Source organism: Hyperolius riggenbachi, chromosome 1 (assembly GCF_040937935.1).
Source record: "Hyperolius riggenbachi isolate aHypRig1 chromosome 1, aHypRig1.pri, whole genome shotgun sequence".
Lineage (NCBI taxonomy): Eukaryota > Metazoa > Chordata > Amphibia > Anura > Hyperoliidae > Hyperolius > Hyperolius riggenbachi.
The window spans coordinates 225,077,514-225,097,211 of record NC_090646.1 but is presented as its reverse complement, the minus strand read 5'-3'; the positions used below and the strand labels follow the sequence as shown (position 1 = coordinate 225,097,211).

The window sequence follows — 19,698 nt, the reverse complement described above, 5'->3', positions numbered from 1 at the left end:
ATAAGTCCATTTACTTCCCTCTTCTTCATGCTTGCGCTGTCCACATGAAAGTTAAAGAATATCTGACGATCTCATACACACCTTGCAGAAAGGATGATTGTCACCAGAGAAACATCCACTGGGATGAATATGACAGATTGAGAGACAAACATATTTCCTTGTTATCCTTTCAGGTCATTAAAGTGAACCTCCGGACTAAAAATCTACTCAGCAGAACTGAAAAGGCTTGTTGTTTCTTTAACAGATTCACAGCATCAGAACTTTGTTTTTTCTTACCAAAGCATCATTTTTAGCTGCATTTTTATCTAAGCTCCACCCATCAAAGAAAAAAAGCCCTGGCTTTTCCCCCTGATGCTGTGCAGAGCATGATGGGATTTCCTATGTTATTCACGTTGCCTAGCAACTGGGAGAGGTGCTCAGGACACAGGACAGTTGAAACTGTGTCTCAGGCTCCCTGTCACCTCCTTTCAACCAAAAAGATGGCTGCCATCATGAAATCAAACATTTGCCTGTTCTTTTAAAACAGTGTGAGTAAGAGATTATATTACCTATCTATTTTAATTAACATAACTAATGTAACTTAATGACAGCATGATTGTTTAGGCTGGAGTTCCTCTTTAAGTACATTTTTTAGAAAGATTCTCTGTCAATTGGTCATTTCAAATTTTTTTTATCTCACGTATGTACAAAGCTTAAAGGGTAACTGAACCAAGTAAAATGATCCTACCTAATAAAAGCACAGGTGTCTACGTCCACGAGCAATTTTTAACTGTCAGTATTCTTTCCATTCATTCTCCTATCACTTTATTACTACTTATCACAACAAAACAATCTATATCTTGTTTTTTTTTGCCACCAATTAGGCTTTGTTTGTGGGGTACTTTTTGCTAAGAATTATTTTATTCTTAACCTCCTTGCCGGTTATCCCGAGCTCAGCTCGGGGTAACCTGCGCAGGAGGATTTCTCAGGCCCCGCTGGGCCGATGTGCATAATTTTTTTTCCCTACACGCAGCTAGCACTTTGCTAGCTGCGTGTAGTACGCGATTGCCGCCGCTCGCCGCCGATTCGCCGCTACCCGCCGCGCCGAGCCGCCCCCCCCGCCCCAGACCCCTGCGCAGCCTGGCCAATCAGTGCCAGGCAGCGCTAAGGGGCGGATCGGGGTTCCCTCTGACGTCACGACGTCTATGACGTCGGTGACGTCATCCCGCCCGGTCGCCATGGCGACCGGGGAAGCCCTGCAGGAAATCCCGCTCTCAACGGGATTCCCTGCATACTCTGATCGCCGAAGGCGATCGGAGTGGGTGGGGGGATGCCGCCGCTTAGCGGCTATCATGTAGCGAGCCCTGGGCTCGCTACATGATTTAGAGTAAAAAAAAATTTAAAAAAAGTGCGGCGCTGCCTCCTTGCCGGATTTTTTAGACCGGCAAGGAGGTTAATATGTTTTAACTGGAAAAATAAGAAACAATTGAAAAAATTCTTTATTTCTCAGTTTTTGCCCATTATAGTTTTAAAATAATACATGCTAGCGTAATTAAAACACACACATTTTATTTGCCCATTTGTCCCGATTACTGCAGCGTTTAAAAATTTTCCTTAGTACAATGTATGGCGCCAATATTTTATTGGGAAATAAAGGTGCATTTTTTCAGTTTTGCATCCATCCCTAATTACAAGCCCATAATTTATAAAGTAACAGTAATATACCCTCTTGACATATATATTAAAAAAAGTTCAGTCCCTAAGGTAACTATTTACTGTTGTTTTTTTTATTGTACATTTAAAAAATAAATAAATAAATAAATAATGGGGCAACTATTGGGGAGTGGGGGAGGCCAACTTAAAAAGTAAAAGTAGATCTTTTTATTTAAAGGATACCCGAACTGACATGTGACAAGATGAGATAGACATGTGTATGTACAGTGCCTAGCACACAAATAACTATGCTGTGTTCCTTTTTTTCTTTCTCTGTGTGAAAGAGTTAAATATCAGGTATGTGAGTGGCTGACTCAGTCCTGACTAAGACAGGAAGTGACTACAGTGTGACCCTCACTGATAAGAAATTCCCCTTTTTACCTCTTTCTTGCTCTCAGAAGCCATTTTCTGCTAGGAAAGTGTTTTATAGTTGGAATTTCTTATCAGTGAGGGTCACACTGTAGTCAATTCCTGTCTGAGTCAGGACTGAGTCAGCCACTTACATACCTGATATTTAACTCTTTCAGGCAGAGAAAAAAAAAAAAAAGGAACACAGCATAGTTATTTGTGTGCTAGGCACTGTACATACACATGTCTATCTCATCATGCCACGTCAGTTCAGGTATCCTTTAAAAAAATGGTTTTGGATGTATTTGGCCACAAGATATCCGCGCGCATAACTTCCCTATGTGTAGTATTGCTACGCATAGAGAAAGAAATGCATGGATGTGTAAGTATCGGCTTTTATGAATGGCGGCGCCATTTCTTAAATGGTGATGGTCATTCATTCGAGTACTTAGATCAATGAATGGGAACTGTCCCGTTTATTGATCTCCTGGCTAACGATTAGCGGTGGTAACAATCTCGGGAGCACGGGTGGGCCGAGCAGGAGGGTGAGCGGGAAGGGACGTAGTAGCTACGTCCCTGCACGGAAATATGGGAATTTGCAGGGATGTAGTTACTCATCCCAGGGGAGGTAAAGTGGTTAATGTTTACCTGAGACGAAAGCAAAAAAAATGATACATACTTGGTGTTGCCTCCAGCCCCCTGCAGGCTGATCACTCCTTTGCCATCTTCCCCTGTTGCCTGGCTCCTCTACTAGGTGGCAGTAAGTCTGCCAGTCGGTTCCAGTTGACACAGGTGCAGGAGCGTGACAGGGCGAGCATGCACAGTATGCCCAGGGCCGGATTTAGGAAAAGGCCTCCTAGGCCAGGGCCTAGGGCACCACAGGAGCAAGGGCACCAGAGCAGCAGGCTAAACTGGTGCAGCATTTGCAAGCTTGCAAATGCTGCAATGCAGGGAGATCAGGTGAGCGCCTGACCATGGTACTCTGCTGCTAGCCGCCTGTGCAGCAGCCACCTTGCTCTCTCTGCACGTTTGCATTGTGGCCGGCGGCTACGGACTTGGGCAGCATTGGAGACGGAAAGGAAAAGGAAGCTTCTGCACTGGAGACGAGCGAAGAAATAAGTGACACTGATAGCTGCTGCGGTGTGAAGGCAAGCTGGCTACCTATACTGAAAAGGGGGTGGGAAAAGGAGGGATTAAGGGAGTCACCTGGCTACCTACACTGGAGGGAAAGGGGAGGGGTCATCTGGCTACCTATACTGGAGGGAAAGGGGGGAGGGGTCATCTGGCTACTTATACTGGAGGGAAGGGGAGAGGGGGTTATCTCGCTACCTATACTGAAGAAGGGCGGCTGGTGACAGTGGCCTTGGGCGCAGGGCCGGGCCGAGGCATAGGCTGGAGAGGCTCCAGCCTCAGGGCGCAGTGTAGGAGGGGGCGCAGAATTCATTCAGCTGTCATTCCTAATTGTGTTTGAAGCAGAAAGAAATAAGAAAAGGGGATACATGGCAGTGACTGCAAGCCAGATAACTAGATATTAAGGTGTTGGGGAGGTTGTGGGCCCTGTGGCACCTCTTAGTCTAATAGCAATCAGTGTGTGACGGCTGGGGTGGAAGGGATGGAGGGGCGCACTTTGGTGTCTCAGCCTTGGGTGCTGGAGGACCTTGTCTCGGCTCTGCTTGGGCGATAAAGAGTACAAATCCGGCCCTGAGTACGCCCCAACTAACGGAATTAACTGACCACCTAGCTGTGGATCCAGGCAGCCTGGCAAGACGGTGAAGAATAGATTAACCTGAAAGGGGCTGTAAGAAGCCCCAGGTGTGTATACATTTTTTCTTTAATTTACTCTCAGGTTCCCTTTAAAATAATTTTCCTGAAAATTAATATTGCATACTTACCTCACTGCTAGTTCCTCTCAGAAGCCCACTATTTTCTTCTAAAAATTCCTTCCAGTTCAGACTAGATCTAGTCCGAATTGGTAGCCTTAGGACCCCTTTCCTCTATATAGTTGCTGTCAGTTATAACTGAAAGGACAACTGATGTGCAAGGTAATGTCCTTGTTTGCCTATGGCTCAAGCGATATTACAGGTTAACAGAGTGCTGACCTAGAAACTGTTAGGGGCTCATTTCCATTTTTTTTTTTAATGGAGGATAAATGGAGTTCTCCACTCAATCGATCACAGTGGGCAAACAGGATGAGGGATAGGAGAAAGAGATTGATAAGTAGACTATGCAGGTAAGTATGACATATGTATGTTTATTTTAACCTTTACTTTTCATCTTTGGTTTGCTTTAGGCTGGTTTAGACATTTGGTATCAAAATGAGACAATTGTGGCCTATGTTTGTTTGTTTGTGTTCAATAATTTTGTTATCCTTATCACATCAGATGCTGGAAGTTAGATTTCATCCCATGTTAGTTTTCTAAAGAATAAAGTACTGTAGCTTTAGATTTGCGATGTCCAGAAAGGATGAAGAGAGATCTCAGGTGTTCCATCCTCTTCTGTGTAGATGTATAGAGAGGGAGGCACTAGGACCGCAGCGCTGCCACTGCTGCCTGCCTGTCAGGGTGGATGCAGAAGAAAGGAGGAGGAGAGCCTGTGACCCGGGAGGAGGATAGGGCGAGGAGAGAGCAATGCTAAATCAAGGGTACAGTTAGGAGGCACCCAGACACCCAGGGAAGGGGACTAGAAGGAGTTGTGTGTGACATCCATCCACACAGACAGACGGGAGACGCTCAGGAGAGAGCAGCCTTATTCTCCCCCCTCCCAGGTATCACTCAGCAGATCGCCCAAATGAACATGTCAGCATTGACTTTGCAAGAATATGAATTCGAGAAGCAGTTTAACGAAAATGAAGCGATACAGTGGATGCAAGAGAACTGGTAAGAGCACCCTGAATGGCCCATATGAGTGTTTTCCTGCCTCTTTGTAATAGATGAGAAGTCTCCCACACACAGTCATACACATGCCTCATGCAGGCGAGAGATGCGAGGACGTCCCTCCCCGCTCTGTGCTGCTCGCTTTACCTTGCAGCTGCTATCACATGCAGGATGTCAGTGTGTGGCTACGCTCAGCCTATGGAGATGCTGTGTGTGTGTATCATAGGCCTTGCTAGCACGTTAGGGGTGCAGGTGGTGACCAGGGGGCCTGCTGCACATAGAATGAATGGAAGCTATGTATTTCTGGGCTGTTGCTTGCTCTTGCGTCGTGTACATCACCTTACTGATTCCTAATGATTTGAAATGAGCAGCACAGGGCGAGGGCAGCGTGCCTTGCAGGATACATAGGCTGCCTGCTACCAGGAGGGCTCTGAGAGGCTTACATACAGTCTGGGGAGCTCTGGGCTGTGGTAAGCCGATGCTCAGGATGACACTAAACTGCTATGGCAGGATGGACATATACATTTCTTGACCTGCTTTTGCTTTGCCTTGTAGGCCACTCCAGCAGATAGTATGCATAGTAACAATGCATTGCTGAATGACAGCACTGGGTCCTCTCTGTTGGTGTCAGACACTGAAAATCAATCTCTACCATTGACCACAGAAGTGCTTTCCATAGCTGAGGATAATTAGATTCATTTAGCAAACAAGTGATTTGGGGGTGTGTACCGTGGCCTGGAAGCAATCCTGTTGGTCTTTTCGGCTATATTCTAGTAGAGTTCCTATTGGTACAATGAGCAAGGACCCCTTGTTCTGCCTATTTAGTGAAATGGTCGTATTTAGCAGTGTCAAAGTCAGTATATGGTGTTCTGAAAGCTTATCTTCAAATGCTTCCTTTTTAAAAATTAATTTTTAAACATTCTGTTTAATTAGAATGTTTATTTTAAGTTCCAATATTTTTGTGAACATACACTTCATATTATGGCATGCAGAATACTACTTTTAAGGTCGCATTCACAGTGGGATGTTGCGTTTCAATGCAACGTTAAAGCCGCAACGTGTCTGCGTTAAGAGGTAACACACTGCAAGCAGTGAGTTACCACAACGCAACATTTTTTAACGTGACTTTAATGTCGCACTGTGAACGGCAGATAGGATTAGCATTGCAGTGCGGTAAGCTGCGTTATAAGACTTTATAAAGCGTGACTATAACGTCCCACTGTGAATGCGACCTTAAACTTCTTACTCCATCATTTGTCATTCACTTTTTTTTTTTAAATAGAAGGTCGCTATCCTCATTAGACATGCAGTAGTCTAATGCTGGGCATACACGGCTTGATTTTGCCACTTGATTCTCTCGCTTGATTGATTCCGCAGGCGATTCTCTTATCTTCCGCTCGTTTTTCTTATCTTTTTGCATTGTCTTCAATGCTGAATCGAGCGGCGACACCATCGGTCTGGAGATCGGACATGTCGGAAATTATCTATCGAGCCATCTAAATGGCTCGGAATCGAGCCGTGTATTCACAGCATAAGGCCCTGTTCACTGTGGTGAGTTGCATTGCAGAATAATTCTGCATGTCAACTCTGCCCATACAATTCTCTGGGTCTGTTCACACTAACTGGTCACGTTATTCTAACTCACTGCATGTAAGCTTTGTATTGAAGTCTATGTCCAGTCTCCATTGCAGTTCACAGTCATTATAACGCACGAGTTATGCAACTGACCACTGTGAACCCAGCCTGAGAATTCTTGCCAACAAGCTGCTTTAGGCCCCTTTCACACTTGTCCAAAAAACCTGCGTTGCGTTACTCTCTGCAGACGCAAGATGCCGCTAAAGCAATGAATAGGGCGTAGCACACTTAGGGCTTGATTCACTAACTGGTGCTAACCTAGTTAGCACACCTAAAGAGTTTGGGCATGCTAACCAGGATGCTAACCAGTTAGCACGTCCAGAGATTGCGCGGTGTGCGATGCCCCGAAAAGATTGCACGGTGCGCCGTTAAAGTGAACCTAAAGCCAAGTAAAAAAATGAGATTAACTCACCTGGGGCTTCCCTCAGACCCCTTGCAGCCGATCGGTGCCCTCGCAATCAACAATCACTCGCGTTCCCATGCCTGTCGGCCGGTGACGACCAAACCGGAAATGTTCGCCGGCGGGTCCTGGACCATCGGAGCGGGGCTGCGAGGGCACCGATCGGCTGCAGCGGGCTGAGGGAAGCCCCAGGTGAGTTAATCTAATTTTTTTTTACTTGGCTTTAGGTTCACTTTAACGTCGCACCCTTCACGTGAAAAGTGACCCCAGGTGCCCTGGAAAGTTGTCGTCGCACCCTATGCGCCGTTATGGTTGCACTGGGTGCAACGTTTCCAGGGCACCGGGTTCACTTTTCCTGCGAAGGGTGCAACGTTAACGTCGCACTGCGCGATCTTTTCTGCACATCGCGCGCAGAGTTATTTTGGGTGTGATACAGGGCTTTTCACAAGCGTGCTAACACTTAGCACCGCTTTGTGAATCAAGCCCTTAATGCGTTGCGATGCACCGGAAGTGTCTGATACAACGCAAAGTCAACAGCACGTTACTGTTGCATTTCCATGGGGAAAGTAATGTACGTCAGTGGGTGACCCAGGAATTTTAAACGTTGGCGGGACATACCCAGAACGACAGGAATATTATGGGGAAACCCGGGAATGCCAGTAATGTAATTCCTGTCCAGCAGGGAGTATGCCACTGGGCGAGTGGCATGTGGGTGGCATATGACCATATCACCGCACTCTGCCTCAGAGTCATATCAGTGTTCTCCCCAGGCTCTTTTAGGCTCTTTTAGTGCTTCACCCGGCTAATTTTGGTGAGCACACAGATGTCATCAGCTCAACTCCTCCTATGCTGTAAGCAGACTTGAGCCAACCCTGCATTCCCTGTCATGCCCCCCACCCGGCTACTTTTTCATGCCATCCGGCTGGAAAAAAATTCTGGGGAGAACACTGCATATGATTGACATTTTCTGAATTGTGGTGCAATACGACGGAGCATCGCACCGCAAATGCATAGGCCAGGGGTAAAACCAGCCTTAGACCCAGCAGGACACCTCATAGGGAACAGCACCCTCTACAGCATGAAGCGTTGTGATTGGCTGAATAGTATGGGTGTAGTTTACTACACCCAATCTGAAACCTAACAGTTTGAGAGGGTGCCATCCACCCAATTACATTAATGGAATTTCCCTATTAGGTTTCCTGCTGGGTCCCCCAAATTAGGCTAATGCCAAGTTACGATAGTCTTGTCAGGGGAACACCGCATTGTATAAATAATGATCACATGATTCTGAGCTCCAAAATTTGCTTCCCAGGAATAGCCACACTATAATACTAAGTTTGTTTGGTGTGTTGCATTAGACAATATAATCGCATTGCTAATGCATGTATATTGTAATTGTACACTCAGAGTTTTGGGCCAGTAGTGCAGTGCAACAGATCCATCTGGTATAACACGCTGCATGCAGTATGTTACTACATAACCTAAGTTTGTGAAGTGGCACTGAAGCATACTTTATATTTACTGCATGTTTCACTGTATGCAGGAATAAGGTGTGATGCAAATTTTCCCCTCCATAGTGTTGTGTTCCTGTGTTCACAGAGAATGCAACTCCCCAGTGTGAACGTTACCTAAGGGGTATAAGCAGGAAGAGAGGACCACTTTGTAACTCATGAACACAATTGAAAGCACACATTTAAGTTGTCATTACCCCTGTGACACGAGGTATTCAGCAGTTGGTGATGGGCCATGGGACCTTTATATAGTTTGCAACTCTGCATCTTTTGTTGTGCCCGAGTCTGGTTCTTAGCTACAGGCGTGATTGTCAAGATTGCTCTGTGTGTGGCCAGTTTCAGAATAGGTTGTGTGTTTTGTTTCTGGGTTTTTTTTGTGTGTTTTTTCTTCTTTTTTTTCTTCATAGTCTTTGACCTGTCCGGAGTGCACTTAGTAGGATTTATGTTTGGACCTGTACAGGGCTGTGGAGTCGGAGTTGAGGAGTCGGAGTCGGGGCAATTTTGGGCGCTCGGAGTTGGAGTCTGAGTCGTGGTTTCAGAAACTGAGGAGTCGGGAGTCGGAGTCGCATGATTTTTGTACAAAATCCACAGCCCTGTTAAGTATTAGACTAAGGAGTCGGAGTCGAGGAGTCGGAGTCTGAGCAATTTTGGGTACCCGGAGTCGGAGTTGGAGTCGTGGTTTCAGAAACTGAGGAGTTGGAGTCGGAAGATTTTTGTACTGACTCCACAGCCCTGGACCTGTAACGGGTGTTGGTCAGGGCTGTGGAGTTTGAGTCGGAGTTGGAGCAATTTTGGATACCTAGTGTGGGAGTCGGTGGTTTCATAAACTGAGTCGGATGATTTTAGTAACAACTCCACAGCCCTGGTGTTGGTCTGGGGAAGTTCTCACATAAGCTTAAGATGCTGAGATTGCAGAAATAGCAGCTGGCTTTTGATACTTGTGGTGGGCTGATAGAGGAGTTGTATAGAGGAGAAGGAGCTCTCTGCACTGAAAAAATGTGTCGGTAATGCAACTGTTTTCATAGGCAAGAATGTATGATAACAATGTATTCATTTAAGCTTGAGATGCCTCAGATTCTGCTTCACAAGAGAGCAAGTTGTGAGTGAGGCGGCCATGTGCACATTCTCTGAAGCATGGGTAGGGAGTGGGTTAGGAAGTGCCAGCCCCTGGCTGTTACAGAGGCATTGTGAATCCCAGAAAGGGAATGAAAAACACTCGTCAGTAGTGGGATCTATCTCTTCCTTCCTCTATTGTGGGTGACTTTATATCATATCTATATTTGTTCTAAACCCAGGTTAATTTCATATAGTAAAGCTGTCATAGAGATGTGGTATATGCTATTGTAAGACATTTCAGTCAGCTTTAACACAATGCTTAAAGAAGACCTGTAACTTTTTTAAAAAGGGGAAAATTTACATACCTCGGTAGAGAGACGCTTCTGAATCCTTCAGAGATTTCCCACGTCCTCCTCCAGACTGCCGCTTGACGCCAGGACCCTTTGGAAGTTATCAGTCGTGCAACCATCCATGACCGGCTGCACTGCGCAGGTGCAAGATGGTTCACACTTGCTTAGTACCTCGGAGCCGCTCGTGCTTGGCGGAAAAGGCTGAGCCCAAGCACAAAATCGAACGGTTTATCGAGTTACTGGCAGACTCAAAGCAACAGAGCTGCAGCCACCTGGGCGCGCTCAGTAGGCAGTCCAGCCCTGCCATTTATGATTGATATTCTGATCTTTAATAAGTTGGTGTTGTGTGTACTACTAAACTATTATTATTATTATTATTATTATTATTATTATAAGCTATGGTAACTGCTCAGTCTTGTTTGAGGCTAGGTTCACAGTGACAGTTGCATAACACATGCGTTATGTGTGTGAACTGCAATGGAGATTGGACATAGTCTCAAGGCTGTGGAGTCGGTACAAAAATCATCCAACTCTGAATCCTCACTTTATGAAATTTCCGACTCCGGGTACCCAAAGATTACTCCGCCTCCACAGCCATGCATACACTTTTTAATTCAAAGCCTATATGCAGCGAGTTAGAATAACATGATTGGTTACAACATCAGTACTGTGAACAGGCACAAAGGATTGTATGGACAGTGAGTTGACAGGCAGAATTACTCTACAATGCAACTGTGAACTAGGCCTTACTTCCTAAACAAAATGCAGGTTCACATGGAAGTCTAAAGGCAGCAGTTGGGACGTTCTACATTCAGGCGTAATCAAACGCTGTCCATTCAAATGAAAGGAAGTTCTTTTTAAATGGCAGGCTATGGCTGTTTGCGTTTTGTTCATGTAAATGCCCCACCAGATCCCATCATCTCTACCAGGTTTGGCTATGTGCAGTGCTTCCATGTATCCATGGGGGGGGGGGGGGGGGGGAGTTAAAACGTGACAACGAGACTATGCCGAATGCTTTTCTGCTCGGAACAAAAAAAGCGTTTATCATCGCTTAAATGAGACTCCGCAAGCTCACCTGATACCCATGGGAACTGTCACTTACTCTCCTCCATCATGTAGAAGTATCACAGATCTCGTTTCAGTCAGGTAGTTGCTGGGTAAAGCTAGCCACACACTAGTAGATGGCCACCCAATGGGACATGTTGTAGCACAGATTTCTAGCACGTTCGATCGGAAGCTGCAAAATCACCAAGTAAGTGGCTACCTTAAGTTTCTGACAGAGAGGGGAACACTAGAGGTGGGCTTATGTTATGCTGGGTACACACATTAAATTTTTTTTGCTTGATTTTCCCACCCAAACGTTTTTTCCGCTCGATTCAGCATTAGTTTTTTTTTTTTTTTTAAGCTTTTTCCATTCACTTCTATGAGAAATCGAGCACCAAATCGATCGGTAGTAATATCGGACATGAGGGAATTTATCAATCGAATGCATCTATCGTATAGAAATCGTAACGTGTGTACCCAGCATAACACCCTGCAAGCATTGTTTGACTGCTATAATCTGTAGTCCCACATAAAGGGTGAGTCGTTTCCCAAACAGGTGTGGTGGTGGTGCTAACAACTTTCCCTTGGACAGCGCTTGTCTGAGTTTACCATTCTGACAGAGATTGCCTGCAGGTTTCCTACCATGTGAGCATTCACAAGCTGCACTCATGTGTACCTAAAAGATTTGCTGCACTGCAAAAGGTGTAGGGGTGTGTGTGTGTGTGTTTTTCTTACTGCACAGTTTCTTGAGTTATACAATCTATACCTGACATTACTTCATTAATAAAATAGTTATATTTATCACCCTCAAAATAGTGCACCCATATTGGTGCCTGTAGTCTGTTCTCTCCTTATTCTACAAAGCAGCAGAGAACAGATCTGGAACAGTGTCTGTGTCTCTCCTGCTCATGTGGTCAGTGTGATCAACTGACTGGCAAGTGAGTGCTGATTGGCTGCCCTGCTTACAGGTTTGGATTTCTCTTTTTAGTAATGGCAAGTTCCAGTGATGATTGGCACTACATAGTGGAGGCAGACTGCGCATCATTTAATACACAATAAAAACCATGCACCTTTTTTCCCGACAACGGATACAAACTGATACATTTGTTGTGAATTTTCCTTCAATTGCTGTGCGTTTTCATGAGCTTTTGTATAGGTTAGGTCCACAACTAACAAAAAAAAATGCATGCAGCAGTGCATTGATAAAACACACAGATGTAAATTGACCTTAGAGACACATGGACAATTCCTTCAACTGCGCTACGCATCAGTTTTGTTGCATGAAGGCTCACTGCAACTGAGTAAGCTTAGTGTAAAGCCAGCATTAAGGCTACTTACACACCAGGACGTTGCGTTTAGGGGACGTTATAGGGCACATAACGTGCCCCTAACACAACGCCTGGTGGTGTTGGAGCAGGACGCTACCAAAAGCCGCGTTACAAGCAGCTCTTGGTGCGCCTGCTCTGTCGGAAGCACTGCGGAAACCACGTGACCGGAGCTCTCCGCATCACGTGGTCCCGCCAGCCAATCCGCGGCCGCTCCAGGATGTAAACACTGCAAGTGCAGTGAATAATTAGCCATGTGCCTGGCTACGTAGCGGCCTCCTCTCCGCCCATAAAATGAAAAAAAAAAAACCTACTGAGCATGTGCAAACAGTCTAACAAAGTACTGCATGCAGTACGTTATGTAGACGTGCTGCGTTACAATGTAACGCAATGTGGGCACTGTGAACAGCCCATTGATTTTTCATTGCTGTGCGTTGGGGTGCATTACAGGCTGCTCTAACGTGCGCCTGTAACGTCCCACTGTGAAAACAGCCTAAAGCTATGTACACACGCTAGATTGAACTCTGCCAAGGCAGACAATAACGGCCTGCTCTGCCAAGAATATAGGCTGCGTACAGTGGTGAGCATCAGCCCAGTGGATGAACTTGACCAAGCACTGGCCAAGGTCATTGTCCCCCCCCCCCCCCCAAAAGTGAACCACTTTGTCCTGATCTCACTTTAAGAAGACATTTAATATGATTTAAAAAAAGCTGGTCTTGTACAGCATGCTGTGTGTTTTAATCATTTAATCTTGGCTGTAAGTGGAGGTGGAAGGTTAGTGATAAATGCTGCAGATGGATATTAAGGGTACTTTAACATTGACACGTTTATTTTGCATTAGACAATATAATCATATTGCAAATGCGATATATGCTTACTGTATATTGTAATAGTATGCTCACATCGGTACATTAGCAGTGGAATCCATCATAAAAACATGAAGCATGATACGCATAAACTAGCATTGTGCCTTTTTACAGTTGCAGTAAGGCATACTTTTTATGTACTGTATGCTTCACTGCATGTGTTGCATAGCACATATACAGCATAATGGAACTTTCCCCAATGTTGCAATCCTGTTTTTACAGCATGCGCCATGCAAAACTCCAGTGTAAGGGCCTGATTCACAAAGCGGTGATAACTCAGTTATCACGCCTAAAAGACTTTAGGCGTGATAAGCTGTGCACTGCTGAGTTAGCACCGCTTTTGCTCTTTATCGCGCGCAAAGTCCCGCGCGCGCAATTTCGCGCGCAGCGCCCATAGGGTTTAATGGGCACATCGCGCGAACTGCACCGTGTGCCGGGCGATTGCGCACGCAAAACTTTGCGCGAGTTTCATTTTATCACGCCTAAACTGAGTTTAGGCATGATAAAGGGCTTTTCACAGGCGTGCAAACACTTTGCACCGCTTTGTGAATCAGGCCCCAAAAGTAACCCAATAATGCAGGCATGATCTCTACAGTCTTTCTTCCTGCAGACAGGTACATAAATGTGCGTACATGGTGAGTTATTTGTTTTTGTTTTGGGAAAACCGGGCTACAACCACAACCATTTTCAGTTTTCTCATCCCATGCAACTGTGCTCAGAGCTGGTTTCTTAACCTATCTACTTGACCATTCCCCTAAGGATCATTGGCTTGCCAGTCATCCATAGACCTCAACTAACCCTTGCCTATTAATGCCTCAGTATTACAGTAAATTCTGAATGTTTCATTACAGGCAGTGGCATACCAAGGGTGTTGTATACTGGAGCGTTTATAGTCCTGGGTTAGCAGTACAAATAAGCAATGCTCCTTCTGGAAGTAAGAATAAATGATAAATTCTGTGCCTGTTCTATTATTATTATTATTATTATTACAACATTACTTTTTGGATTGAGAGATTTATATAATTATTTTTGTTTACAAATACTCAGCAGCAAGATGTGCACTCAGAGGATGTTATCTCTCTTTCTAATTGGTAAAGAATGCTTATGAAGGCACACACTAATTACCCAGGTGAATTATATGCAATCAAATGGCTACAGACAAATTAATTCTCCAGATGACACTAACTGTGTAAGAACAGTCAATGTGGATAGCTTAGGAAATTCGCTTCCCCTTGCTCTGTAAGCAGTTTAGTTCTAGCGTAAAACTGAATGGTTTATGGGTTATCAAACCCAAATGGGAAGTTACTATAAAACAGACACCAATAGACTTATAAAAAGTTTGTGGCATTTGGAACTTGGAGCCTACCTATTTGTGTTTTTTTATTTTTTTACTTTTTGTTTGTACAGTACTGCTTTAAATAGGATCTGTTACAAAAAACAGCCCCTGGGGGGTACTTACCGGAGGAGGGAGAAGCCTCTGGTTCCTAATTGGCTTCTCTGTGCTCTTCACCCTCTAGCACTGGCAGCTCCTGAACAGCGGCAATGTAAATATTTACTTTTTGCAGGAGCAGCTTTCCAATGGGCTGCGGCAGAAATGGTCACAACTATTTCTCTGGGCTTCTCAAGTGAGTGAGAGAGGGTTTTAGGCCTTAAGTGGGATTAAACTCCCTCTCTCTGTTCCTTTGATCTCCCCTTCCACCAATACCCAAAGGGGGGCTGTCTGTCTCTATTCCCCCCCCCTCCCCACGATTAGCGTGAACACGGCGGCTCCCCCAGGACTGCGTAACGGCAAGCATGTGCAAGCATCCCCACTTGAATGATGGAGCTCAGGTCCGTTATCAGTCGCCCAGCCACTAGGAGACTGTTTACATGCTGTGTAGATGCCGTCTATTTACCGGTACATGGTACAGCGTTGCAATCTACGGCAGCACTGTACTAGGGACAGCCGTATCACACGGCTGTCCCCTGGAGAGGCTTAGAAAGTGATCTGCTCTCGTAGGCTGATGTCTATGAGAGCCGATCACTATGATTGGCTGTTGCAGGGGGGGGGGGGGGGGTGAGAATCTGGTAAATAAAAAAAAAATATTATTTTTTTAAAAAAAACAGCGATCAGAGCCCACCAACAGCTTTCTGAGGAAGAGGGGGGGGGGGGGGTAGTTGTGAATCACTTGTGTGCATGAAAGTGTGGCTCTGCAGCAAGCCATTAAAGCTGCAGAGCCCTGATTTGTAAAAGAATAGCCTGGTCACTAGGGGGGTAAAGCCTGTGGTCCTTAAGAGGTTAAAACATTCCAGCCTAAAAGGGTCAAGTAATGAAGTTGACTTATATCCAAGTATATATGGTAAATTACAAAAGTGATTCCTATTACAATGCGAGTTTTACAGGATGTGGGTGGATTAGCATGTTCTGAAGTCACCTCAGCTGCTTGTGGATGTCCGAACCCCTCTCTACCCCACCAACAACACCTTTTTCCAGTAACCTCCAGGACAGGTCCACCATGAGACGACATAGGCTCCTCCCAGGAACAGGAAACGTTCCACTTGAGCACTCTATACATTTTAAACCGACCCCTCTAACCTCAGTTGACGTTTCCTGTTCCAGGAAAGAGTACTCTATGTCGCTCGCCGGTCCGTCTAGCCAGGTGTGCTGGGGACCTTTGGTTGGCGACGCATGGTGGACCTGCCTGGAGAGGATGGGGGTCCGATGTAAGAAGGTCGGCTGTTTTACCTTCTTATGATGCGTCTTGGCTGCCCGGGTGGTGGTGGTTCCGAGGACGCGAGCGGTGTCCATGATTCTCTCTTGGTGGAGGCTGTGGCGTGCCGGAAGTGACGTGGGGCAATCCTGGGCGTCCGGAGGGATTGGCAATCGGGTTGCCCTCAATGGCGGCGCTCGTAGAGCGGACTTCCGCCCATACGCGACGTCACTTCCGGTCGCGTGAGTGAAGAGACGCCGGATACCTGCATGGCTCAGCATTTCGTTGTGCAAGCGGAGCAGGATGGACGCTAAGCAGGAGCCGGGAAAGGTAAGATGGGCGGAAGGCTTGGTGACCTTTATGGTATGAGCCGAGGAGCCCTATACCGCGTCTATGCTGAGGTCTGATCTAATTATAAATATTAAGACAGATAGCATATGATACTGCTTAAGCGTCTGATCTGAGGTCTCTTTTTTTTGACAGAGGATACTTATTCATGTATATATTGCGTCTGTCTGAGGTTTGAATTTATGCAGGGCTTAGTATGGATATCCATGCATATATTTTGGGACATCTGGCAGTTACTTTGTTGCTAATTCATCTAGATGTATTATTACGAATTTAGAAAGCCTGTGGTCTCTGCATATATTGTGTATATTTTTTTCCCCAGAGTACCTCAGTTAAGGTTTATGTATTGTTTATTGATATACATGTACCTTTTTTTTGTCATTCTGGTGAATGGATGATTACTCTAATCACGCTCCGAGAATTTTATGCACCTGGGTGTCATTATAGCTACAGTTGTAGGCAGAGGATTGACATTTGGTTTTCATTGTGTTTTATTATAGGGCACAGAGTCTGCTGACCCTTCAAGGCCTAGGAGGCGTTGCCCGCTCTGTGACACAAAACTTGCCCATACGTACACTAAACAGTTTTGCCAACCCTGTTTTGTAAAATTAATTCAAGAGCAATCAGGGGGTTTGAAAGAGGAGATTATGACAGCAGTTAAGCAAGAAATGTCTGATACAATTAAATCCTTAAAGGAAGTTTTTTCTGCTGCTATGACCCCACCTACAGATACGTCTAGTGCTAGCGCTAGTACGGCTGCACTGGCAACTCCTGTACCTTGTACTGGTGAAACAAGGTCTGAACAGCCAGCAAAGAGTAAGAGTAAGAGTAAATCCTACACCAAAAGACCTATCATTTCTTCCTCTGAAGATAAAGAGGCGGAAGAAGGGGAGGAGGAGGATGATAATGAATCTGAAATATCTTCAGCCAAGAGTATGGAGAGTATATCAGAAATAAAGAAAGTGTCTAGATTCAGATTTCCGGCTGACGAGACTGATCAACTGATTTTGGCGATCAATAAGACTTTAAAAATTGAACCAAAGAAATCTGAAGAGATATCTTTACATGATAGATTGTACCAGGGAATGGAACCGGATGAGCCACTTACATTTCCGGTACATAGGTCTACAAAGAATACTATTCTTAGTCAATGGAAATACCCAGATAGAAAGTTGTTCATGTCTAAGGGGTTTATTAAGAGGTTTCCATTCACTGAAGCGGATGCCAAAGTATGGGATCGATGTCCTAGACTTGATGCAGCATTCTCTCAAGTTAATAAGGATAACGAATTAGCTTTTGAGGATCTGGGATATCTTAAAGATCCACAGGATAAGAAGGTGGAGTTTGCACTTAAGAAAGCATGAACGTCAGCAGGAGCAAATTTTCGACCAGCAGCTTCAACAACATGTGTATCCAGGGTATTAGCCTTATGGGTAAAGGATGTTGAAGAAAAGGTAGAGAGAGGAGCATCTAAAGAGGAGATCCTAGAGTCATTAGATGTGGTGTCAAAGGCTACGGATTATATAACAGACGCAGCAGCAGAAAACATAAGAGTGAATGCAAGAACTTCTGCTTTAATTAATTCCGCAAGACGTAATTTATGGATAAAGAATTGGGAAGGCAGTTAGGCCTCAAAAGCAAGGGTGTGTAACATACCCTTTGATGGAGACCTGTTGTTTGGGGCCCAGCTGGATGAGATACTGGAGAGAACAGGAGATAGAAAGAAGGGATTCCCAAAGAAAAAGAAATTTATACAGAATAAAAGGTTCTTCAGAAGAAATAGACAGGAAAGCAGGGATAAACCTCAGTAGAGAAGGAAACCCTGGGCTATCAATAGAGAGGGAACGAAAAGGAATTTTCCTTTTCGGAACCCAGAAAACAAAGAGAAGAAGTGACGCCAAAGAGAGAGTTGGGGGTCGTCTAACACAATTTTATTCTCAATGGACGGAAGTAAGCAGAAACGATTTCATCCTCAGTCTGGTAAATCAAGGGTACAAGATCCAATTTCAATCACTTCCAAGAAACAGGTTTGTTTCCACTCCTCTGCCAAGGGACAAACAAAAGCGTCAGGCCTTACAAGGCATCATAAAGGATATGATAGAGGAGAAAGTGGTTGTTCTGGTTCCTTGCGATCAACATCGCAAGGGATTTTACTCTACGATTTTTCTAGTAAAGAAACCGACGGGCAAATTCAGGTTAATCTTGAACCTAAAACCTTTAAACCCGTTTGTGACTTATCAAAGATTCAGGATGGAATCGATCTTCTCTGTGAGAAACTTACTAACCCCCAACTGCGTCATGACGAATATAGATCTGAGGGACGCCTACTGGCATATCCCAATAAGAGAGTCGTCACAAAAATTTCTCAGATTTGCGGTAAAATGGAAGGATTCAATCCAGCACCTCCAGTTCAGAGTTCTGCCCTTCGGCATTTCATCAGCAACCCGCATATTCACGAAAGTAATGGGGGAGGTGATAAAGGACTTTCACGTAAAGGGAATTCCGGTAATTTCCTATCTAGACGACTTACTAGTAGTGGCAGACTCTTATCAACAGGCAAAGGAGGACACGAACAAGGTGCTGGATCAACTTCAAGCTCTCGGTTGGCTGATAAATTGGGAGAAGTCGGTATTGGAACCGACATCAAAGATACAGTTTCTAGGAGTAGTCATAAACTCAGAAAAAGAAAGGCTGTACTTAACAAAAGAAAAAATGACAAAGTTAAAGAGGATAATACAAGATTGTATAACATATCCAAATCTAACAATAAGAGAAGTCATGCGAATACTAGGATTTCTGACGTCAACATCCCCTGCAATCCAGTGGGCGTTATTGCACACAAGACAACTCCAATATTGGATGATGAAAGTCTGGAGCAAGAAGCAGGAGGATTTGGAAACAGAGGTAACCTGTCCAGAGACAGTATTAAAGTCATTAGAATGGTGGACGTCCAGAAAAGATTCTAACCGAAGGAAGATTATGTACAATCCCAACACAAAGATATATTACCACGGATGCAAGTCTCCTAGGATGGGGAGCTCATCTAGACGGAAAGATGTTCCAGGGTCTCTGGCCAAGACTAATAAGGCACCAGTCGTCAAATTACAGAGAGCTAAGAGCAGTAAAAGAGACATTAGTACGGACAGTACAGTTACTGAAAGGGCAACATGTGCAGATCAGGACAGACTATACGACAACAGTAGCCTACATAAACCGCCAAGGAGGGACAAGGTCAAAGAAGCTTCTAGACCTGGCAATAGAAATCCTAACGATAGCGGAAGACAATTTCCTATCCTTATCAGCAGTCCACCTAAAGGGTTCCTTGAACAACATGGCGGATTTCCTAAGCCGACACAGACTATCGAATTCCGAGATAGAAATATCCAGGAAGGTCTTCAGCACGTTAGTCAGGAGATGGGGTCGGCCCCAGCTGGACATTTTTGCGAACAAAAGAAACACAAAATGCAGAAGATTTTATTCCTTAAATCCAGGAGAAGGGGCGGAGGCAGTGGACGCGCTCAGTCAAAGTTGGACCTTCAAGAAGGCATATGCGTTCCCAC

At 44.9% G+C, this 19,698-nt stretch overlaps 1 protein-coding gene across 1 annotated transcript in view; it reads left to right on the top strand.

The window, feature by feature from the left end:
* Positions 1-4,589: 4,589 nt before the first annotated feature.
* ELOVL6 (ELOVL fatty acid elongase 6) overlaps positions 4,590-19,698 on the top strand; it is a 126,654-nt gene continuing 111,545 nt past the window's right edge. Inside the window, exon 1 of the mRNA XM_068281491.1 lies at positions 4,590-4,916. Within this exon, the coding sequence (XP_068137592.1) occupies positions 4,828-4,916 (89 nt within the window). The 5' untranslated portion in view covers positions 4,590-4,827. The remainder of the gene's footprint in view (positions 4,917-19,698) is intronic.